The 25,521-nt window shown below is 43.3% G+C and overlaps 1 protein-coding gene across 1 annotated transcript in view; it reads left to right on the top strand.

Moving 5' to 3' along the window:
• Positions 1-1,143: 1,143 nt before the first annotated feature.
• The window catches only part of LOC144826881 (GTPase IMAP family member 3-like), a 44,920-nt gene continuing 20,542 nt past the window's right edge, over positions 1,144-25,521 (top strand). The window contains exon 1 of the mRNA XM_078685338.1: positions 1,144-1,331. Coding sequence (XP_078541464.1) covers positions 1,144-1,331 — 188 coding nt within the window. The remainder of the gene's footprint in view (positions 1,332-25,521) is intronic.

The raw sequence follows: 25,521 nt of genomic DNA, 5'->3' as shown, positions 1-25,521 counted from the left end.
CAAAAAAGACTTAAACACATGCTTCTTAAATATCACTCTGAAACACTTGTCACTGACCTATACTTCTGCTCTAGGAAGGGCTATCTAACTAATGACCTCATCTTTGACACCAATACACCAATAGACATGTGCTATATTCCATGCTAGGAATCACCTACTCTAGGAAAACACCGCATGATTGAAGTCCTAATCTGCCAGCTGGCAGGACCACAGATTTAGTGATCCTACAGCAGACGGATCATTGCACCCTCTGCTTTGGGACCACCAAAGTCATAATAAGGACCAAAATGTGTATCACTTAAGGGAAACTGAGTGAAGGTTAACTGTTGTTCTCACCGTTGCTAAGGCATTCCGCTGCAAGTAACATTAGCAGTTTTTTATACATAGAGAAACTGCATACAGCTACCTACATCCTATAAGAATGGTCTCAGCATCTAATTTGTTGCCACTGCCAATCACAGTAATATTGTCAAATCCATGTCTAATGGAGTGTACTTCATAATCCTATATTTAGCTCATTGCATCAAACTAATTGTGGAGGGCTTCATCAAAAATTAAGATTTAGTCAACAACACATAAGACACCTGTTGCAGGGTTTGCACTTCCTTCAGTCATTCCTTCAAAGCCAGTGAGAAGCTGATGGTCATTGAGTGTGCAAATAAAGTCCCTTTAAACGCCCTTATAGAGGAGAACCTACCCCTTCCCCTGGTCTCCCATTTCTACATGCTGCTATGCCTGCATGAGCAGTACAGGTCTAACAAAGATTACATACTATAAAGAGAGGTGATGCAACTACCAAAGCTATGGCAAAGGAGGTTGACAAATTAAAGCTAGTGAAGTGCCTGCCTTTTGAGAAGTAGACATGGGAAGCCTGCAAGCACTATCCTAGAAGGAGGTGAGCCCTTCCATTGTTGCCCACACTGGAAGGCCATTTGCAAAAGGTGGAATAAGTGTACACAAATGTCAATGAAAAAGCAGTTGTATTTGTTAACAGCTTAATCCTTAAAAAGAACACAAATAAAAGGTTGTAAAAATGAATTATATCCCTTGAAGAGTACACCAATACTGGATCCATGGTACAAATAAGGGCTATCAGCTTTCATTATTTTTTCATCAGTGGATATGTCAGGATTGTGCCCACAAATGGTAAGACATGTGTTTGCTACTAAACCAACAGCAGCAGCTTCCCTTCCATCACCTGCAAAGTATTCCTCAGCTCACAACAAGCACATAGATGCAAGCAACTACAAAAAAGACAATGTCTACAACTATGACTATAAAGAAGCTGGTCAAACCGAAGTCTACTTGTATCAAGAGCTGTTGACCTATTGGTATGGGAAAAGGAATAGTGTTCCACCCTCAGAAGGCTGGCAGTAAAGTATCTTGAATATCCTATAGCAAGTGTCTATTCAGAGCGAGTGTTAAGTGTGGCTCTTACAGCTTTTGTTCAGAAGGGTGACTGTCTCACTGAAACCTGGAGAGACTGACAATAATGACAAATAATAAAGATTTAATACTCAAAAATTGTACAGCTGTGAATGAGGGAAATTTCTCAGGCATCAGAAGTGGGGAGTGATCATCCTCCATACCACATCTCTGAATTTGAGAATGAACTACATGCTAGGATAAAAATAAAAATTTTACACAGCTGAAATATCTGTTTATTTTACTTTTGTTTTTCTCTTGACTAATTTAAATACATTTAAATTGACCATTGTTCAAGGTACTGATAGACAATCAGGAAGGACACAGTCATTTTGGCACTCAAGTGTGCCACATATTTGTCATAAATACATAATATTTGCACTGTATTTGTGCCTTAGAATACCGTGGTAATGTTGCAGTAGAACAAAGTAGAACCATCAGAGAGGCTTCTGCTTGACAAACATGTTACTCGGAATGTCAGACTTTATTCTCACATGGCTGTAGGGTCAATCAATCAATCAATCAAAGCATTTATATAGCGCACTACTCACCCGGAGGGTCTCAAGGCGCCAGGGGAGGGGGGGTCCGCTACTGCTCGAACAGCCAGGTCTTGAGCTGCTTCCTGAAGGCAAGCTGGTCCTGGGTCAGGCGGAGGTGGGTCGGAAGGGAGTTCCAAGTCTTGGCGGCCAGGTAGGAGAAGGACCTTCCTCCTGTGGTGGCTCTTCGGATGCGGGGGACGGAGGCGAGGGCGTGGCCGGTCGATCGAAGCTGGCGTGTGAGGGCGTAGAAGTTGAGGCGGCTGTTGAGGTATCCTGGGCCTTAGTTGTGTAGGGCTTTGTGTGCGTGGGTGAGGAGACAGAAGGTGATTCTCTTGTTGACCGGGAGCCAGTGCAGATCTCTCAGGTGTCCGGAGATGTGGCTGCGTCCGGGGATGTCCAGGATGAGTCGTGCAGAGGCGTTCTGAATCCGCTGGAGTCTCTTCTGGAGTTTGGCGGTGGTTCCGGCGTAGAGGGAGTTGCCGTAGTCCAGACGGCTGGTGACGAGGGCCTGGGTGACTGTCTTCCTGGTCTCGGTGGGGATCCACCGGAAGATCTTGCGTAGCATGCGCAGGATGTTGAAGCACGACGAGGAGACGGCGTTGACTTGTCTGGTCATGGAGAGGGAGGAGTCCAGGATGAAGCCCAGGTTGCGTGCGTGGTCTGTTGGTTTGGGTGCGTTGCCCAGGGCGGGGGGCCACCAGGAGTCGTCCCAGGCGGAGGGTGAAGATCCCAGGATGAGGACTTCCGTCTTGAACCTGGGTACTCCTCAACCTGGGTACTCACACATTACTACATCACACAAGAAGCTTAGTCGTATATGTATTTATTGCTCAGTGTGTACCTGTGTACTCACCATCCTAACATGAAATATATTTCCCAGTCTTGAACACTTTTGTCACAGTTCTACAGAGTCCGTCAGGAATCAAAAGGGTCCCATCATCGCTACCTCACAAGATACTGTAATGGCTGAGCAAGATACTGTGAAATTGCAGAAAATGTGCCCTTTTATTAGTTTCTGAAAAACCTTCTGTAACCCCTATAAGAAAAACATGAGAGAAAACTGTTTCCCTCAGATATGGCAATTTTAATCCCAGAAGAGGAACAATATTTGTTACAGGATGAAATCACCTGAGAACTCACAAGTATTTCTAAAATGAGTATAACACCACTAATACATGATTTATATTGTGACAAAAATGTGTTATCACTCCTTATTTATGTTGTCCCCCTTGAGCGCCTGACATACAGGCGAGCTGCCCGCTGTAATCTCCTGCCTACCCGCCCACTGGACCACCATCGATACATTGGCACTGCACTTCCCTCCCTAAACACATGGCAATCTCTACCTCCATTCCCTCTCCCTTTAATATATATTTTCCATGTTACTGTTTTGAAGTTTATTGATATGCTGGTCCTGTTCCCCTTTGGACCAGGCTTTTCGAAATTGGCTATTGTATATGCTACACCAGGGGGCCCTTGAGCGATGCAGTCAAGGCCGGGATGATCCTACTCAAACACCAGTACAACCACCAGACATTCTCACTGGAGTGGATAAACTGTACAGACACTCGCTCACCGACACACTTAGGAAGCTGAGTAGCCTCATCCCTCAATACAACTGCCCCACACCCTCTTGGGGGGTGAACTCCACTGACACTCTTCCTCATGACCCACATGTGTCAAAACGGGCCGCAGTCCACTTGCAGACATTGATGAGTTCCGACACAGCCTTATAACGATAAGTTCGCATATAAATAACGAAAAACCTACAGACCCATACCTCTACGTTACCAAATGGTTGTATGATTGTGCAGTGCAGAAATAGACCATTGTATGCCGCCGGACCCCAGGGTTGTCGGCCTTAAGGCTGTGTCCATTAAATGATCATGAAACAGTATACTATATATGCGGCTGGCCCGGATGGGTTGTCAGCGGAACGCTGTGTATCATACGTGTTGACTAATAAAGGTCTTAAAATATTTAAAAAAAATAAATAAAAAATAATCACTCCTTATTTATGTTCCAATTTATGACATTTAAAGCCTGGCATTCACTACAATGCATTTCAATGAAGACCAGGTCACTGAGTCCTGTTATGGAAGACTTCACATTTTGTTCCTGTTGTGGTCAGCTAATCAATCTGATCCCTTTGAGACCTCTGCATGTGCCCCTGGGGGTCAGAGTTTGCTCACACTGTCCTGGTATATATCTTTTTATATAATTAGCAAGAACCAGTGACCATTACCTTGAGACCTGTAACAGCTGCTACAATATAATGCTGATTTTGTGTCCATCAAATCAGGATTGGCTAATTTCATTTAAATGGTCCTGTTAGAGCATATCATACCAACTGTCCACATATAAGTAACTTTGTAACCCACTTATGTCCAACTCAAACCAATCTTTAAATGCAAATTTCTTAAAGATATCTTAAAAGAGTTACACCAATTCACAAAAAACATGATTTCTGAGTATAATTCTAAGTATTTCCATTCAGCTGTTTTTTATTTATCTAAAGCAATGTTTCCTATGTGGATTATCACGGGAAAGTATACTTTTGATACTTTCTTTTATTGAGAAGTTTTTTATGATAGAACGAGGTTGATGAATTATTTTGGGAACGTTCTGTGTAGATTTATCAAAGCCAAAACAAAACAGAAATGCTCTTCCTATGGAAGCTCTGACCTAACTGGTGACTCAGTAGTTACTATAATGAACATGGGAAATAGATTTTTTGGCTTGCTAATAACTTTGATTGATAGGCAGCAATTTGTTTTGCTAATAACATTGAGACCTTTCGACAAATCTTGACTAAACTTCCCAAAGAATGGTTCACACTCCTCGCTTTCTTCCTGGAAATGTTTGGGGTGATCCATCAAACTGAACTCAAAAAACGAAATGTACCCTCGCTAATCACTGCTTATGACCTGACATATCATATTCACCCATGAAATGTTCTATGACATTATTAGTAATTCTTCATCTTTATTCGTTAAAAAATCTATTAGATCATAAAAACACATGTAGCATTAACAGACATATATAATAGATAAAAGAATACGGCTAGGGCGCGCAACTTTGGACCTGGAGAACTGTGTTAGAGTCTCGGTAACGACGCCAAACATCCTGTGATTCTGAACAAATCATTTAATCTCCCCGTGCCTAACAAAAATAAATGTGTGTCCTCATGTAACGTAACTGGTGCTATGTAAAGCGTTCTGATACCCGATTCGGGTCAAGTTCGCACTATATAAAACTCAGCAAAAAAACAAAAAGAAAATTAATTACTGTTTCATTACAACAACAATTTGCACAATACAAGGCAGCTAAAAACTAACAATCATGTTTCATATTTAGAACCAGTTCATTCTGTACCAGTTCAAAAAATCATCTATACCATATGATAACTTATGTCCGTTAAAACATTCTAGCAGTGTAAACATAATTGAAAATACAGGAAGGTAAAAACCTCATAGCTGGGTCTGCCATACTATCCTGTTTCGTTTGTTAACTATAACGCTTGTTAATGAAATTGTATATAAAACAAAAATAAAAAGTGACACACATCAGATTTCTCGCAAGGTTCTTTTAACAGCTGTTATGACGTTTAACTGGATTGTCTATATCCTCTAGCAATCTGGTCTTTCTTGCATAAAAAAAGTTCCATAAAAAGGATGACATTCTTACACAGATATCGATTGTGGGTAGGGACTGTATAAAAGGTATGCCGGGCGATATTGAGTGAAATCTAGGTGTTTTAAAAAGCTTGATATATAGAATTTCCTCCACTTTTTATAACATTTACAAAAGAGTACCACATGCATTGCAGTCTGTGCTGAAGCATTATCACAAGGACATTTTGACAATTTAGAGGACCAATTATTTTGTTCAGGGAAGGTGACCATGCAAGAAAAATGTCCATTCTAAAAGTTGTTAATATATATCTTTGTTTTTGATGATTACAAGTCTAAGGTATAGTTACACATCGTAAATGGTTAAAATGAGCTGGTTTCCTAAAACAGTAGGTTTTAACAATTCTACAGATATCCTAATGCTCTCTAGGTGTGCTAGACAGTCAGCCTTCAGATCTTTCCTATTTAATTCAACCAGAAATTTGAGGTTAGTGAAATATTCTGAATGCCCCAAATCCTGACAAAAGCATTCTATATATCTCAACCATGGGATGAGTGAGTAGAGTGTTGATCTTAGGCAATCTCTTATCATGAGCCGGTTTAGGGCAGTATGCTCTGACAACCATACCTTGTGCCACAACAGAATGTGTTGGATCTTAATTAGGTCAACAAGGATAGATACCCCCAACTCTGTGTGACGCACGAAGATTGAGGCAGATTTAGGTGGCGCAAGCAGGTTCCTTAAGAACTCATTCTCCACATATTGTATTGCCATACCATTTGCGTAGCGTATGCCAGCCCTGTCTACTGCGTGGCTTACACATTTTGCCTTATGGATCGTAAGCATTTCTTATGGCGGGTTTGTACCTGGACTTATGGAAAATGTACATAAGGCCATCCAGGTGCTTCTGAAAAGCAGTGATCTAGTCTGGATGGTGGGGTTCCATGTTCCGCCTTTATCAAATAAAATACCCAGGTATGAAAAAGTGTTGGTACATTCAATGCTGGATTCTAGGATTCCTATATTTCGGCAGGTGCACGTATTCCTATCACACTTCATTATAAATGTCTTGGTTTGATTCACTTGCAAAACAAGGTCCATTAACAAAATCATTCAGTACCAGCTGCATGGAGATTAGGGTGCGTGCCTTTGTGACAGCGTCATCAGCATAGAGAAGGGTGGGCACAGGATGGTGTCCTACCTGAGCCAGATCTTTTGGTTTTAATATCAGGGCAATGCCTATGTTATTTATGTAAAGCGAAAATAGAAAAGGTGCAAGGACACAGCCCTGCCCACCCCTCTTTCTATGCTGAATGGCTTTGTATCTTCACCCATATTCCCATATCAGATCCTAGCCTTACTACCAGAGTATAACTCCCGTAGGAAAGAAATAATAGCGGGGTCCATACCCATATCGCTCATAATTACCCATACCTTTGAGTGGTTAACACAATCAAAGTCGGAGGACAAATCTACGAACCCCAGGTACAAGTTGCCGCCTTTGATCTTCGTATCTTTCCCTAGTAAGATGCTCAGGTTTAGGTTATGTTCAATAGTCCCCACCCCAGTACAAGTGGCAATATTGTAGTTATGCATAGAGATACTTATGAGGAAGAGATCATGGGACAATTGGATTATGTGTGTTGCTATAAAAAATTGACTAGCAACCCGATATTTGGAACAATTAAAACCATAAACGGGGAATTTAAGAGATGGGACATCAAGGGTTTGCTTAATGGTGACGAATACAGATATTTATTGATTGAGAAATCAAGATTCCCTTGTTTATATACACTTCCAAAGATACACAAAAATGCCACCTCGCCACCAGGGAGGCCGATAGTATTGAATATAGGGGGTCCCAATGAAAGGAATTCAGAATTTGTAGATACATTCTTACAGCCTCTTATAACCAATTTACCTTCCAAAATTAGAGACACCAAGCATATTCTAAATATCCTTGTGGATACTACACGGGACACATCTTTGACTCTGGTCACACTGGACGTAGTGTCATTGTACACTAATATAGCTCATCAAAAAGGTTTATCTGCACTTCGACATTTTCTATACAAAAGACCTGTTGAATTCCTTGAACACTCTGAAATGTTGATTGAGATGTCACAAATGATCTTAGAACACAATGTATTTTTGTTCAAAGAAAACTGGTACCAGAAAATATGCGGAACTGCAATGGGTTCTAGATTTACGCCGTCCTTTCCCTGCCTCTTTATGGGGTGTGTAGAGGTGATGCATATCTGGGGCCCAACGGGGGCAAGGTGGAAGGAATTTATAGTGTACTATTGCAGATACATAGACAACTGCTTAGTCATTTGGACAGGGAGTGATAAAGAGCTACAGAATTTCTTTGCACACATGAACAGCAACTTGTTCAGCATGACATTCATGATGACACACAGTAAAGACACAATTGTATTCCTTGATGTGGATCTATATGTGGGTGATGGTAACATCAATTGTAATATGTATAGGAAGAGCATATCCTGTAGCTCTATTTTACATGCAACTAGTGCTCATCCAAGGGTAGAGATCAATGCCATTCCACATCGTGAATTTTTCAGAGCTCGCAGAAATTGCAGTAACAACTCGGACTTTGCAAATTGCCCAACCGATATGGAATTAAGTTTCTTAGCAAGAGGATATGAGGAGAATGTCATACATAAAGCCAAGCGAAGAATACTTAACCTGGCCAGAAGTGGCACTTTAAAACCCAGAGCTAAAGAGACAGTAGCGGGTTTACACCATTGAGATTAGTTACTAGTTACCATCCATGGTCACATAAGATTTTTAACATACTTAAAAGGTATTGGTATTTATTGACATATGACCCAACATTACAGACACATATCACCAAACATCCTAGTTTTGCTTACAGCAAAAGTAAAACTATACATAGCATAGTGAGCCCAAGTTACCCCGGTGTGGGTGCACAAGAACAAACATGGCTACACAAACTTAATGAGGGCTCATACAGATGTTGAAATTGCAGTATGTATACACTCGCAATTCATAGAAACCACACAACTTTCATTATAATGGTTTGAGGAAGTATCATATCAATCAACATATTGATTGTTCCACTAAGTTTGTGGATAATGTTATTCTGTGTAAATGTGCAAAAATCTATACAGGTTGCACTATTAGTGTATTATTGACAGTGGGTTCATTGCCTCACTATAACATCCCTGTAGCCTTTTTTTCAGTGAATTTCTAAGGTTTTTTAAAATTCTATTTGCTACCTATAACGTCCCTGTAACCTTTGGTTTTTGCTGTGAATTTCTATATTTTTTTAAATTTTATTTCCTAGCTATAATGTTTCTGTAACCTTTGTTTTTGCAGTACATTTCTACGTTTTTTTAACCCGATCTGTGCTCCTGTCGGCCACTGGCTTACGGCAGCACTCCCTCCCTAGTACTGCGCATGACCATTGGCCGACGCAGCCCCGCCCACCCTTCAGAACGCCCACACCGAGTGTATATGTTTTCTAAAACTTTCTGAGTAATAACGATATTTCCTAAGATTCAAAAAATCTTAAATAAGTATGGTGTATGTATCAATCAATCAGACTTTTGTAGAGCACACTACTCACCCGTGAGGGTCTCAAGGTGCTGAAGGAGGATGCTGCTACTACTCCAACAGCCAGGTCTTGAGAAGTCTCCTGAAGGTCAGCAGGTCCTGGGTCTGTTTCAGCTGTGTGGGTATGGTGTTCCATGTCTTGACGGCGAGGTAGGAGAAGGATCTGCCATCGGTGGAGGTCCTGTGAATGTGTGGGACGGTGGCGATGTCACTGGAATGAAGCTGGTGGTTTGGGGTGTGAAGGGTGGGACGTTTGTTGAGGTATACTCGTCCGGTGTTGCGGAGCGCTTTGTGAGCGTGGGTGAGGAGCTTGAAGGTAATCCTCTTGTTGACTAGGAGCCAGTGCAGGTCTTTCAGATGGGTGGTGATGTGGATATGGCAGGTAATGTTGAGGATGATGTGTGCGGAGGCGTTCTGTATGTGTTGGAGTCTTTTCTGGAGTTTGGCCATGGTTCCTGCATAGAGGGCGTTGCCGTAGTCGAGCCTACTGCTGATGAGGGCCTGGGTGACCATCCTTCTAGTTCCAGTGGGGATCCATCTGCGGATCTTACAGAGCATGCAGAGGGTGTTGAAGCAGGAGGAGGAGAAGACAGCGTTAACTTGCTGGGTCATTGAGAGCGATGAATACAGAATGAACCCCAGGTTGTGAGCGTGGTTGGTGGGTGTGAGTGCAGCTCCCAGGGTGGCTGGTCACCAAGAGTCGTCCCAGGCAGAGGGGGTGGGGCTGAGGATGATGACCTCTGTCTTGTCTGAAATGAGTTTCAAATGCAAGCACAACAGTTGATGGACAAAATGCAGAACAATGTCATACATTCAGCCCAGTACAGAGGTAGGGTCTAAATCCATCGTTTTTTTTGCTCACCACACCACCCCAGTTCCGACATGGCGATATGCAAATCAGCCTTGACCCTGTGCCTCATGGGAACAGTCCAGCCCGAACTGCCAAGCCATGTCTTCCCTGGTCCAGAATCAAGCATCCTAGGACCGGTTTCTGGCTATCAGCCGTCTTCAGCCAGGATAGCTTGACTCCAGTGGCGTGGAGTGCACGGGACTCACGTCTGAGCATACCCGTCCCACTCGGGGTGACAAATGCAAAAACAACAGTTGATGGACAGAATGCAGAACAATGTCATACATTCACCCCAGTACAGAGATCTGGGCATAAATCCATCATTTTTTTTGCTCACCACACCTCCCCAGTTCAGACATGCCCATATGCAAATCAGCCTTGACCCTGTGCCTCATGGGAACAGTCCAGCCCGGACTGCCAAGCCATGTCTTCCCTGGACCGGAATCGAGCATCCTAGGACTGGTTTCTGGCTATCAGCCGTCTTCAGCCAGGATAGCTTGACTCCAGTGGTGTGGAGAGCACAAGACTCACGTCTGAGAATACCCATCTCACTCGGGGCCCTTGTTAATTCCCATAGATGCCCATGTTCTGGTGTTAACATGGGCTTCTATGGGAATTAACAAGGGCGTATTATCAAGCCCAGACGTGGCCCCTGGAGGGAGTTGCGGTGAGACAGGCGGAGCGGGGGAGAGGCAGGGTGGGGGGTGATAAACAACGGAATCTGGATGATTGTAGGTAAGTAAACAATTAAATTAATATAACTAATTTTGGGCCATATTATCAACAACATAAGGCGATACATTCTCGCAGCTTTTATCGGCAGGAAACTGCTGATAAAGCGGCGATAATGGTCTTGATAATATGCCCTTGTGAATTTCCATAGCAGCCCAGGTTAACACCAGAACCTGGGCTGCTATGGGAATTTACCAGGGCCTATTACCAAGCCCATTATTGCCGCTTTATAGGCAGTTTTCTGTCAATAAAAGCGGCGATAATGTATCGCCTTTTGTTGTTCATAATATGCCGCTTCGTTCCGTGCCCTGGATGGCATTTTGCAATGCAGGGCGCGTTACGAAATTCGGGGCATATTATCAAGGCCCGGTGTTAAAATTATCGCCGTTTTATCGTATTCGTAGCGTATGCTGATGATGATTAGAAGTAGAAACTATGGTGCGATCACTCTCTCACTGTCAAATGAGAGCACAGGCGAGCTATGAGAATAGTTAGAAGTGGTCACTTATTGGAGATCCGATTCAGCTGTGTGTCTTATTGTGCGATGTTAGGCAATGCTTACATTATTACGGTAACTGAACGTGTGGTATGATAAAAAAAAGTTGTGTTAACTCCTCTGCATGGGAAGCTGGATGTTTCCATCTGGCTGTCGATTTCAACCTTGAATGCAGAGTCAACCAAATGAGTCGTATAAGAGCGCTATTGTATCAAAAAGAGGTCGCTCTTACATCTGCTAGAGAAACATTTATCCTTGATGTAGCAAACACCCGCACAGAAGTGTAGGCTTTGTTAAATACAGACGTGCCGTGGAATTTTAGGGAGTTAATTTAATGTGTCCTCGAGCAGGGGGTTAGCTTACTTTTTTAAAGTTATAAGAATTGGCCTTGTGACTTCTGTAGAAAGTATAATTGGTGTCTTGTCAGTGTTTTTTCATTGCATTTTTTGCAGCATCTTTGGTGAATTGTGCTTAATGGTCACATTAGTTGCCAATGTGCTTGTATTAATTTGTTTACTTAAGAATGGATGCATATCTTGCAGCAGACGATAATATTTCTCGGTTGTTGCTGGACCGCAACCGAATGCTTAGTCACTATGACGCGCTGCCTCTTGCAACGTTGAGTGCAGCTTATGGATTATCGTTTCGATTCCCCTTTTTCACATGCGTTCAGTCTGTCTTCCATTGCCTGAGCTGTGATTTCGACTGGGCCCTGGATTTGTGTCTCTGCAGTACGGTGTCTCCCAATGCGGATTACGAGCAGTTGATGAGTCCTTTAGTGGTTCATGACGTGCTCTGTTCTGGCGGCGGGATTATGGCCTTAGCAGCGATACATGGAATAATGGGACGTTGGAATGTTTTTGCAGCGGCGCATGAGTTATTGGTACACAGTTAAATCGAAGATGACCCGAGTTTTCCTCCGATGGTGATATAGGCTCCGGTCATTGAGGAACATGTATGTTCATTCTCATTATTGAATTGGATGGCTGAAATGTTTTCAGATGAGAACAATGATTTCGACCTTGAATGCAGAGTCAACCAAATGAGTCGTATAAGAGCGCTATTGTATCAAAAAGAGGTTGCTCTTACATCTGCTAGAGAAACATTTATCCTTCATGTAGCAAACACCCGCACAGAAGTGTATGCTTTGTTAAATACAGACGTGCCGTGGAATTTTAGGGAGTTAATTTAATGCGTCCTCGAGCAGGGAGTTGGCTTACTTTTTTAAAGTTATAAGAATTGGTCTTGTGACTTCTGTAGAAAGTATAATTGGTGTCTTGTCAGTGTTTTTTCATTGCATTTTTTGCAGCATCTTTGGTGAATTGTGCTTAATGGTCACATTAGTTGCCAATGTGCTTGTATTAATTTGTTTACTTCAGAATGGATGCATATCTTGCAGCAGACGATAATATTTCTCGGTTGTTGCTGGACCGCAACCGAATGCTTAGTCACTATGACGCGCTGCCTCTTGCAACGTTGAGTGCAGCTTATGGATTATCGTTTCGATTCCCCTTTTTCACATGCGTTCAGCCTGTCTTCCATTGCCTGAGCTGTGATTTCGACTGGGCCCTGGATTTGTGTCTCTGCAGTACGGTGTCTCCCAATGCGGATTACGAGCAGTTGATGAGTCCTTTAGTGGTTCATGACGTGCTCTGTTCTGGCGGCGGGATTATGGCCTTAGCAGCGACACATGGAATAATGGGACGTTGGAATGTTTTTGCAGCGGCGCATGAGTTATTGGTACACAGTTAAATCGAAGATGACCCGAGTTTTCCTCCGATGGTGATATAGGCTCGGGTCATTGAGGAACATGTATGTTCATTCTCATTATTGAATTGGATGGCTGAAATGTTTTCAGATTAGAACAATGATTTCGACCTTGAATGCAGAGTCAACCAAATGAGTCGTATAAGAGCGCTGTTGTATCAAAAAGAGGTCGCTCTTACATCTGCTAGAGAAACATTTATCCTTCATGTAGCAAACACCGCACAGAAGTGTATGCTAATACAGACGTGCCGTGGAATTTTAGGGAGTTAATTTAATGCGTCCTCAAGCAGGGGGTGAGCTTACTTTTTTAAAGTTATAAGAATTGGTCTTGTGACTTCTGTAGAAAGTATAATTAGTGTCTTGTCAGTGTTTTTTCATTGCATTTTTTGCAGCATCTTTGGTGAATTGTGCTTAATGGTCACATTAGTTGCCAATGTGCTTGTATTAATTTGTTTACTTAAAAATGGATGCATATCTTGCAGCAGACGATAATATTTCTCGGTTGTTGCTGGACCGCAACCGAATGCTTAGTCACTATGATGCGCTGCCTCTTGCAACGTTGAGTGCAGGTTATGGATTATCGTTTTGTTTCCCCTTTTTCACATGCGTTCAGCCTGTCTACCATTTCCTGAGCTGTGATTTCGACTGGGCCCTGGATTTGTGTCTCTGCAGTACGGTGTCTCCCAATGCGGATTACGACCAGTTGATGAGTCCTTTAGTGGTTCATGACGTGCTCTGTTCTGGCGGCAGGATTATGGCCTTAGCAGCGACACATGGAATAATGGGACGTTGGAATGTTTTTGCAGCGGCGCATGAGTTATTGGTACATAGTTAAATCGAAGATGACCCGAGTTTTCCTCCGATGGTGATATAGGCTCCGGTCATTGAGGAACATGTATGTTCATTCTCATTATTGAATTGGATGGCTGAAATGTTTTCAGATGAGAACAATGACTTCCTGTTGGAGGCTGTTGCTACATACTGTGCTTACACGCTGTTGGATAAAGACTCTTTGATTTTTCTGCGTATTCTATATTTTTTAGCTACTGCTTTCTATCAAAGAGCGTATATCTTTTATTTGGAAATGTGAACTTGACTCTGGTTTTTAGTCTTGGAGTGTGCGTTTCTAAGTGGCCCACGTTTATATCACGTGCTTTGATGAAGAAAGGGTGCCGTGGGGCTGAGGCTTGCACTCACACCCTGTTAAGTTAGCATGGGTTTATTAGAAGCTTACACACTATTTTTGCTTTCCTGCTCTGCTTTTCATGTGACACATACTTGTGATATTGTTTAGAGAAGGCTGAATATTTTGTTTTAAATGAGAATAATTTGGTATGCTAGATTTGTAAAGTGCCTCGCTAGTTTTGTGTGTATAGTGAGAGCATGGAACATCAAGGTTATCTTGAATAGTGTGTCTGTTCAGAATGATCCTCGGAAGTTCGAGCCAAAATACATATGCAGTTGTGTCCACCTTTGATACTTGCGCTTTTCATAATGCATTGTGGAGGCAAAGTTACACACAGTTGGAGAACATTCATAACTTGAAAGTTTGTGGAGCACTGAATGTGATCTATTACTGCTGAGTACCAGAGGTATGGGTCTGACCATGTAATCCTATGAGACTTTCTGTAGTTATAAACTGATATGCTAGGTAGGGAGGGTGAAATGTAGGTATATTTTAAATTTGTTTACCGTTAGTATTATAGGATGCTTTTTCCGTTTGTATCTTATAGAATACTAACAATGCTGACAACCTTGCTTGTGATAATATGGTTGCTTGTATTATCTAAGGTACTGTGCATGAGATTTTGGTGTTAGAAATAAACATTTCAAAGTTGCACGTTTCTTTATTTTTATCTTGTATTGGACTGGTGTAAGACTATAATGAAAGAGTGCTATTGTTATCCACGTTACTTCATGTAATCTAAGTGGCATGTTCTGGGTTGAGTAGTCATTGGTGTTTTTGTTGTAGGGCAGTGGTTTCCAAACTTTTGACTCCTGAGGATTCCCCATAGAGTCACCACTGGAAGCTGGGGACCCCCAAGCAATTTGTAGGCTTTAAATTTCAAACATTAAAACCGTAATTCGGAAAAAATTAACATATATGTGCACACAAAAGAAATACTCAAATTACTAATGCTTTTAGTGGCATATTTACAAGCCCCTATCACCATGGGAACATCACTTTCTGAGAGTTTTATGTGGCGATAGGGGCTTTGCCTTATTTACAAGGCAACGTTAAGCCTCTTAACATGGCTTAACGGTCCCTTGTAAATAAGACTCCATTGGACACAATGCTTAGCGTGAAAGGGGTGGGCAGTGCGTGTTGTGGTGGGCGTTTCCTCTGCGACACCCATTGATTTTGACGCTGCCGCCTATTTACAAATGCAGCGTAAATAGGAAGCAGCGCCAAAATTAAGGACAGGGAAAACCTGGTCTTAACCCGGCGAAACAATGAGAAATGCTTCATTTCTCCTCGTTTTTGTAAAACACCTTGGATTGTTTATGTTCAGGAAGGCGACCCTTCCTGCACATCAACAATCTTAAAAAAAAAAGACATTTTGTAACTTCCATGTGTGATGCATTACGCAGTACACATAGAAGTGACAAAATGACATTTCAATATTGTTTATGTGCAGGAAAGGGGGACCTTCCTGCACAAAAGCAATCTTCCCCTATTAAATGTAGTGCCAGTGCAGGCGAAACGCAGGGCTGCACCATATTCTTGTAAATATGGTGCAGCCTTGCGATTCTAAAGTAGTAGAGTGTGTTGTTAAGCCAATGAGGCTGGTCTGGAGAAGCACAAAACTAAGGAGTGCTGGTCTGGAGAACAAACTCAGGATTCAGAACAGGATTCAGAACATAACACAGTGGTTAGCATTGACTTTAACAATAAAAATTGAGTGATGTAATATGTGACCTCATCAGCAGTGCATTGCGGGCGCGCAAGTTATAGTTAGCTCAACTAACTATAACGGGGGAATTTCAATGGTTTTGTATGAGAGAAATGTCCAGCTAACTATAACATGGGTGAAACCTATGTTTTTTTCAGTGATATATATATATATGTATGTATGTATTAAGCTCACAATTCCTTCGGCAACAAAAGAATCGACCGCACTCCTCTGGTGGAAAGTAAAGAAACTGGTTTATTTACGCCGTTACAATTCAAGCAGGAAGCGTTTCGGCTTCTCGCCTTTTTCTTACTGTTGTGGTACACATTCAGATACACACATTTTTAAATAAAGTTTTTTCAATTCCATGATATCATTTCAGATGATTCATTAAAAAGAACGATGCATTAACAATAGTCAATTCTTGTGGCGGCCATCTTAGAGTGTGTTTTAACGTAATCGCAAATAAAGGAACGTAAAACATAATTAAGCCATAAATCGGCGTTGACTACATAGTTTCCAATTGTTAACAAAACAGGCTATATACATATATATTTTTACAGTTCATTCTGAGTCCAAATTGTTCTGCTAATTGTATGAAAGAATATTGATTACATTCACTTCATATGAAATCATAAATTCATTATCCACAAATTCATCCTGTGAAATCAAGCCTTGGATAGGCATAGACACTCATAAAGAAATACGGAACTCTAAACATAATTGTAAATTGATTGTTTGGAGGAAACTATCGTAATGAATCAAACATTGAATTGATTGGATCTACAAGTGAACATGATAAAAGAGTGAGATAGAGAGGAGAAAAGAAAAGAAAAGAAAATGACTAGTCTAGATGTTTTGATAATTCTTCCTCCATGTTCAGGCCTGCTGGTATCTTGATTTGCAGGTCAATAATGAACCTAGACTCTAGCTTACGCAATTGTAATTCTCTATATCCCCCACGATCTTTAATGGGAATATGGTCAAGACAGAAGAAACGGAGGAGGTTACGGGCACTCCGATGTTCTTGGCCAAAATGCCTGCCTACAGGATAATTGGGGTAATTATGTTCAATGGCTCCTGCTTGTTCTAATATCCTTCTTTTGACAGGGTGTATGGTACTGCCTATATAGTGCAGCTTGCACGGGAGTTCCAGGCAGTATACACAATAAGGAGTGGTGCAGGTCAAGAATTTGTTAATCTTTCTGTTCGAAGTGCTACCGGGGATTTCATAATGAGTGACTTTGGGACTGTTTTTACATGCTTTGCAGCGGTGACATGGGAAAAATCCTGTGAGGTTTCCTAATCGGGGGGTTCTTGGGACAGGATCAAAATGACTATGCACAAATAAGTCTCTCAACGAACGATTTTGTCTGTAAGTTATCTGTGGAAACTCAGAGATTTCGGTTTCTATAATGACATCTGATTTCAGGATATGCCAATTTTGTGAGAGAACTTTTTTGGACACTTTTAGAGTCCTCAGAGAAAGTTGTAATGAAACGGATAGTGGTTTTAGTAACCGTTTCTTGATTCTTTCTTTCTTTTAAGAGACATGTCCAAGACATTTTCTTGACTTTCTCAAAGGCTTTCGCTAAGATCTGTTCCGAGTAACCCCTTATTGAATCTTTCCATGGATTCAAATGCTGCTGTCTCAAAATCCTTTTCTAAGGTGCAGTTTATTTTTAAGTGCAGCAATTCCCCGTAGGGGATGCTGTTCTTAAGAGGTTTAGGATGACAGCTGGTTGCCGCCAAAATGGAGTTGCCAGCTGTGGTCTTCCGGAATAAGGAAGTAAAAATCTTACCTTCCCTGATTGTAACTTTCAAATCCAGAAAGTCAACTTCAGTGTCACTTATTTGACCACTGTAGTGTAAATTCAAATTATTGTCATTCAAATGCCTGATGTATGTTTAAGCCAGTGCCCTAGGACCCTTCCAGAAAATGAAGAGATCATCGATGTATTATCGATGATTGATTGGACCCATTGCTGATTGTCATCGGCCCAGGCCACCTGCTTCTCCCACCAGCCCACGAACAAGTTTGCGTAGCTGGGGGCGAAGCAGGTTCCCATCGCCATCCCTCTGATCTGTCTGAAATATTGTTTCTCAAATAAAAAGATGTTATTGTTGAGACAGAATGTAACAAACTCATTCAACATCTCATTATGCAAGACAAATTTCAATGATCAACTTTTAAGAAAATATTGTACTTATATATATTTATTTATGTTTATTAGTATTTGATACACGGTAGGCCAATTTGTACTATTTGTAGCCAACAACCAACTAACAATTAGGCAATTGCTAAACGGAATCAGAAAAACATATGTAGAACTATATATGTACATAAATGTATGGAACCTGAAAACAGAAGGAGATAGTTAGGCAAGAAAAGTCAGAAGACAAGAATTAGTGATTAGCGGAACACCTCACCCACTGTCTGTTCATGCCGTTTCCACTTAGCCAAAGGGGAGCCCATTTCTCCGGCCAAACCAGGAGACAGTGTGACACTATACGTCCCACGCCACAGCTGTACGTCTGCCCTGTGCTGGACTTCCGCCGAATAGAACCCAGATACCTCATTCAGTACCAGTAGAAACATAAGACGAAGCTCCTAGTGAGCCTCACCCCCTTTTCCCATCAGAGTCCTTACCACAACGCACCAAGGCCATAGCTTCAGCTGGCCAGGTGTCTGTTATGGCTTCAGAGCAGAGCATATCAGTGATTCCAGTGGTTCACTGGAACCATCCCTGGGGGAACTCAAGATTCTCCTCTCTGGTCACAAGAGGATTCCAACACAACTTTGTCGTTTTTTTAAATACGGTTCAAGTATTTATTTTTAATGTTTTCAAAGTTCATCTTATTACATAAGAACATGAATGTAATTCACTATTATGTTCTTATGTTTTTTATTAACAGTATCGTTCCCTGATGAAGGGCAATGTGAATGCCCGAAATGCATTGGATATGAAGCAATATTGATAATGCCTTATATGTTGAAAACACTAAAAAGTAATAAGATGAACTTTGAAAACATTCAAAATAAATACTTGAACCGTATTTAAAAAAACGACAAAGTTGTGTTGGAATCCTCTTGTGACCAGAGAGGAGAATCTTGAGTTCCCCCAGGGATGGTTCCAGTGAACCACTGGAATCACTGATATGTTTACTTAAAGGGCGTCTGAGGGGTTATGACGTTACCTGCGGAGAACCTAAAAAATATCAACTAAAACACCAAAAAGGAAACAAAACAGCTGTGCACCCTTCCAATCCAAAGTTATTTCAGAGCAGAGCAAGCACATTCCTCCAACAAGAACCAGTTTCTACCAGTCTACAAAGTGAGAAAACCAAGTGAAAAGTAAAACATGCCTTCTCACCTAGTAAGGCTCCAGAAGATGGTGACAGCTTAGAAAATGGAGTCGCTCAAGCATAGGCATCTATTTACGCAAAAGAGCAAAATTTGAATGCAAGATGGCATAATATCATGCCAAAGGCAATAGTAAGCACTGCCGTTAAGCAAGGTAAAGTCGGAAAGAGAAAGGGGCATAATCAAGCTCTACTTTGTAGCTTATTCTTACTAGGCAAGCCTACACATCACTATATATTATGTTATAATTTGCTAAATAGGACAGTGATGGTGATGGGCGACTGTCATCATCAAGCTATTTATTCACAAAAATAGAACATTCTTAACAAGTGACTTTTGAGGATCTTTTCGATGACTTTCGCCAGGAACGGAAGCAGGGAGTTCTTGAGGTCCTTTGTGTCCGATGTGGGTTGTTTGAGTGGGGCATTGATCTCTTGTATTGGACTGGTGTAAGACTATAATGAAAGAGTGCTATTGTTATTACTTCATGTAATCTAAGTGGCATGTTCTGGGTTGAGTAGTCATTGGTGTTTTTGTTGTAGGGCAGTGGTTCCCAAACTTTTGACTCCTGAGGATCCCCCATAGAGTCACCACTGGAAGCTGGGGACCCCCAAGCAATTTGTAGGATTTAAATTTCAAACATTAAAACCGTAATTCAGAAAAAATTAACACATATGTGCACACAAAACAAATACTCAAATTAATAATGATTTTAGTGGCATATTTACAAGCCTCTATCACCATGGGTGGAACAAAAGGGGGTGGTGATGGACGGAGAATCTGAATCAATCAAACACTCACACCCAGTCAAAAGATCGGGGTTTAATCCATCACCGTTCTTTAGCCCACTCTGCCACCCCAGTTCAGACATGGCTATATGCAAATCAGTCTGACCCTGTGCCTCATGGGAACAGTCCAGCCCGAACTGCCAAGCCATGCCTTCCCTGAACCAGAAACAAGCTTCCGAGGACCGGTTTCTGGCATTCCAGCTGTCTTCAGCCCGGCTTGTTTGAATCCAGTGGCAAAGTGAGCAAGGGGCTCACGTCTGAGCATACCCTGCCACACTTATGGCGGCCAAAAGCGGTACAAAAGGGGGTGGTGATGGACAGAGCATCTGAATCAATCAAACACTCACACCCAGTCAAAAGATCTGGGTTTAATCCATCACCGTTCTTTAACCCACTGTGCCACCCCAGTTCAGACATGGCTATATGCAAATCAGTCTGACCCTGTGCCTCATGGGAACAGTCCAGCCCGAACTGCCAAGCCATGCCTTTCCTGGACCGGAAACAAGCTTCCGAGGACCGGTTTCTGGCATTCCAGCCGTCTTCAGCCCTGCTTGCTTGAATCCAGTGGCAAAGTGAGCAAGGGACTCACGTCTGAGCATACCCTGCCACACTTATGGCGGCCAAAAGCGGTACAAAAGGGGGTGGTGATGGACGGAGCATCTAAATCAATCAAACACTCACACCCAGTCAAAAGATCTGGGTTTAATCCATCACCGTTCTTTAGCCCACTCTGCCAGATCTAGCCCCCTACGTTCCTACTAGAGCACTACGTTCAGCTTCACAAGCTCTTCTGACAGTTCCCCGCTTCCGTAGGAAGAAATGGGGAGGATCTACGTTCTCGTTCCCCGCACCTACTCTATGGAATTCCTTGCCTTTAGAGCTGAGGTCCACCCCCCTTTACCTTCAATTTCGGAAAAAGCTCAAGACCCACCTATTCACCAAAGCTTTTAATTAGCCTCTCGCCACTCTCTCCCCCGTGCCTCAGCCTCTCGCACCCACCCCTTCTTTGAGGTTTGTTGCAGCGCCATGAAACCGCTGGTGAAAGCGCGCTTTACAAATAATTTAAAATTCAAATTCTGCCACCCCAGTTCAGACATGGCTATATGCAAATCAGTCTGACACTGTGCCTCATGGGAACAGTCCAGCCCGAACTGCCAAGCCATGCCTTCCCTGGACCGGAAATAAGCTTCCGAGGACCGGTTTCTCGCATTCCAGCCGTCTTAAGCCCGGCTTGCTTGAATCCAGTTGCAAAGTGAGCAAGGGACTCACGTCTGAGCCTACCCTGCCACACTTATGGCGGCCAAAAGCGGTACAAAAGGGGGTGGTGATGGACGGAGCATCTGAATCAATCAAACACTCACACCCAGTCAAAAGATCTGGGTTTAATCCATCACCGTTCTTTAGCCCACTCTGCCACCCCAGTTCAGACATGGCTATATGCAAATCAGTCTGACCCTGTGCCTCATGGGAACAGTCCAGCCCGAACTGCCAAGCCATGCCTTCCCTGGACCTGAAACAAGCTTCTGAGGACCGGTTTCTGGCATTCCAGCTGTCTTCAGCCCGGCTTGCTTGAATCCAGTGGCAAAGTGAGCAAGGGACTCACGTCTGAGCATACCCTGCCACACTTATGGTGGCCAAAAGCGGCACAAAAAGGGGTGGTGATGGACGGAGCATCTGAATCAATCAAACACTTACACCCAGTCATAAGATTTGGGTTTAATCCATCACCGTTCTTTAGCCCACTCTGCCACCCCAGTTCAGACATGGCTATATGCAAATCGGTCTGACCCTGTGCCTCATGGGAACAGTCCAGCCCAAACTGCCAAGCCATTCCTTCCCTGGACCGGAAACAAGCTTCCGGGGACTCACGTCTGAGCATATCCTGCCACACTTATAGCGACCAAAAGCGGCCTGAAACCGGTCCTCGGAAGCTTGTTTCCGGTCCAGGGAAGGCATGGCTTGGCAGTTCGGGCTGCACTGTTCCCATGAGGCACAGGTCAGACTGATTTGCTTATAGCCATGTCTGAACTGGGGTGGCAGAGTGGGCTAAAGAACGGTGAAGGATTAAACCCAGATCTTTTGACTGGGTGTGAGTGTTTGATTGATTCAGATGCTCCGTCCATCACCACCCCCCTTTTGTATCGCTTTTGGCCGCCATAAGTGTGGCAGGGTATGCTCAGACGTGAGTCCCTTGCTCACTTTGCCACTGGATTCAAGCAAGCCGGGCTGAAGACGGCTGGAATGCCAGAAACCGGTCATCGGAAGCTTGTTTCCGGTGCAGGAAAGACATGGCTTGGCAGTTCGGGCTGGACTGTTCCCATGAGGCACAGGGTCAGACTGATTTGCATATAGCCATGTCTGAACTAGGGTGGCAGAGTGGGCTAAAGAACGGTGATCGATTAAACCCAGATCTTTTGACTGGGTGTGAGTGTTTGATTGATTCAGATGCTCCGTCCATCACCACCCCCCTTTTGTACCGCTTTTGGCCACCATAAGTGTGGCAGGGTATGCTCAGACGTGAGTCCCTTGCTCACTTTGCCACTGGATTCAAGCAAGACGGGCTGAAGATGGCTGGAATGCCAGAAACCGGTCCTCGGAAGCTTGTTTCCAGTCCAGGGAAGACATGGCTTGGCAGTTTGGGCTGGACTGTTCCCATGAGGCACAGGGTCAGACTGATTTGCAAATAGCCATGTCTGAACTGGGGTGGCAGAGTTGGCTAAAGAACGGTGATGGATTAAACTCAGATCTTTTGACTGGGTGTGAGTGATTGATTGATTCAGATGCTCCGTCCATCACCACCCCCCTTTTGTACCGCTTTTGGCAGCCATAAGTGTGGCAGGGTATGCTCAGACGTGAGTCCCTTGCTCACTTTGCCACTGGATTCAAGCAAGCTGGGCTAAGGACGGCTGGAATGCCAGAAACCGGTCCTCGGAAGCTTGTTTCCGGTCCAGGGAAGACATGGCTTGGCAGTTCGGGCTGGACTGTTCCCATGAGGCACAGGGTCAGACTGATTTGCATATAGCCATGTCTGAATTGGGGTGGCAGAGTGGGCTAAAGAACGGTGATGGATTAAACCCAGATCTTTTGAGTGGGTGTGAGTGTTTCATTGATTCAGATGCTCCGTCCATCACCACCCCCCTTTTGTACCGCTTTTGGCCACCATAAGTGTGGCAGGGTATGCTCAGACGTGAGTCCCTTGCTCACTTTGCCACTGGATTCAAGCAAGACGGGCTGAAGATGGCTGGAATGCCAGAAACCGGTCCTCGGAAGCTTGTTTCCAGTCCAGGGAAGACATGGCTTGGCAGTTCGGGCTGGACTGTTCCCATGAGGCACAGGGTCAGACTGATTTGCAAATAGCCATGTCTGAACTGGGGTGGCTGAGTTGGCTAAAGAACGGGTATGGATTAAACCCAGATCTTTTGACTGGGTGTGAGTGATTGATTGATTCAGATGCTCCGTCCATCACCACCCCCCTTTTGTACCGCTTTTGGCAGCCATAAGTGTGGCAGGGTATGCTCAGACGTGAGTCCCTTGCTCACTTTGCCACTGGATTCAAGCAAGCTGGGCTGAAGACGGCTGGAATGCCAGAAACCGGTCCTCGGAAGCTTGTTTCCGGTCCAGGGAAGACATGGCTTGGCAGTTCGGGCTGGACTGTTCCCATGAGGCACAGGGTCAGACTGATTTGCATATAGCCATGTCAGAACTGGCGTGGCAGAGTGGGCTAAAGAACGGTGATGGATTAAACCCAGATCGTTTGACTGGGTGTGAGTGTCTCATTGATTCAGATGCTCCGTTCATCACCACCCCCCTTTTGTACAGCTTTTGGCCGCCATAAGTGTGGCAGGGTATGCTCAGACGTGAGTCCCTTGCTCACTTTGCCACTGGATTCAAGCAAGCCGGGCTGAAGATGGCTGGAATGCCAGAAACCTGTCATCGGAAGCTTGTTTCCGGTCCAGGGAAGACATGGCTTGGCAGTTCGGGCTGGACTGTTCCCATGAGGCACAGGGTCAGACTGATTTGCATATAGCCATGTCTGAACTGGGGTGGCAGAGTGGGCTAAAGAACGGTGATGGATTCAATCCAGATCTTTTGACTGGGTGTGAGTGTTTGATTGATTCAGATGCTCCGTCCATCACCACCCCCTTTTGTACCCCTATCACCATGGGAACATAACTTTCTGAGAGTTTTATGTGGTGATAGGGGCTTTGCCTTATTTACAAGGCAACGTTAAGCCACTTAACGTGACTTAATGGTCCCTTGTAAATAAGTCTCCCTTTGACACAATGCTTAGCGTGAAAGCCGTGGGCAGTGCGTGTTGTGGTGGGCGTTTCCTCTGCGACACCCATTGATTTTGACGCTGCCGCCTATTTACAAGAGCAGCCTTAATGGGAAGCAGCGCCAAAATTAAAGCCAGGGAAAACCTGGTCTTAACCCGGCGAAACAATGACAAATGCTTCATTTCTCCTTGTTTTTGTAAAACGCCTTGGATTGTTTAAGTTCAGGAAGGCGAGCCTTCCTGCACATAAACAATCTTTTTTAAAAAAAAGACATTTTGTAACTTCCATGTATGATGCATTAAGCAGTACACATAGAAGTGACAAAATGACATTTCAATATTGTTTATGTGCAGGAAAGGGGGACCTTCCTGCACAAAAGCAATCTTCCCCTATTAAATGTAGTGCCAGTGCAGGCGAAAAGCAGGGCTGCACCATATTCTTGTAAATATGGTGCAGCCTTGCGATTCTGAAGTAGTAGAGTGTGTTGTTAAGCCAATGAGGCTGGTCTGGAGAAGCAGAAACCTAAGGAGTGCTGGTCTGGAGAAGCACAAACTCAGGATTCAGAACAGGATTCAGAACATAACACAGTGGTTAGCATTGACTTTAACAATAAAAATGTATTTCCACCCAAAGAAACCTTTCTAGAAGCATCAGGATACTGAAAGACTGAAAAAAAGCATGTCACTAACTTGTACCTTGCAGTTTGCAAGCAGTTGTTTGATGACAGTTCTTTGGTCACTGTGCTAGATTACGATTGTCACTGGTTGAACTGCAGTGTAACAAAAGAATCTTTCTGACAAAAGTAGTAACCCACTGACCGATGCATATCAAATACTGTTTTTTAAAATGTATGGTACACTTCTTTGCAGTAGGCATATTAACCCTCTGTGTTACATTAGTTCAGTCACATCTGTCACTGGACAAAACTCTCATGTTTCTCCAGCCGGGAAATCAATCACTGTTGTTATTTTAACATTTTTATTGTTCTTTGAAAACTGCTAATTAAACAAGATACTTTGCAGTACTTTTAAAACTGCTGCCTGCGGACCCCCTGGGAATATGTGAGTGACTCATGGGGTCCGCAGACCACAGTTTGGGAAACACTGCTCTAAGGTGAAGAACCAATGAGTCACTGATTGCTAGTCTGGTAGGTTGTTTG

The sequence above is a fragment of the Lissotriton helveticus genome, chromosome 4_1 (assembly GCF_964261635.1).
Source record: "Lissotriton helveticus chromosome 4_1, aLisHel1.1, whole genome shotgun sequence".
In the NCBI taxonomy this organism is placed as follows: domain Eukaryota; kingdom Metazoa; phylum Chordata; class Amphibia; order Caudata; family Salamandridae; genus Lissotriton; species Lissotriton helveticus.
This window is presented reverse-complemented; position numbering and strand designations above follow the sequence as displayed.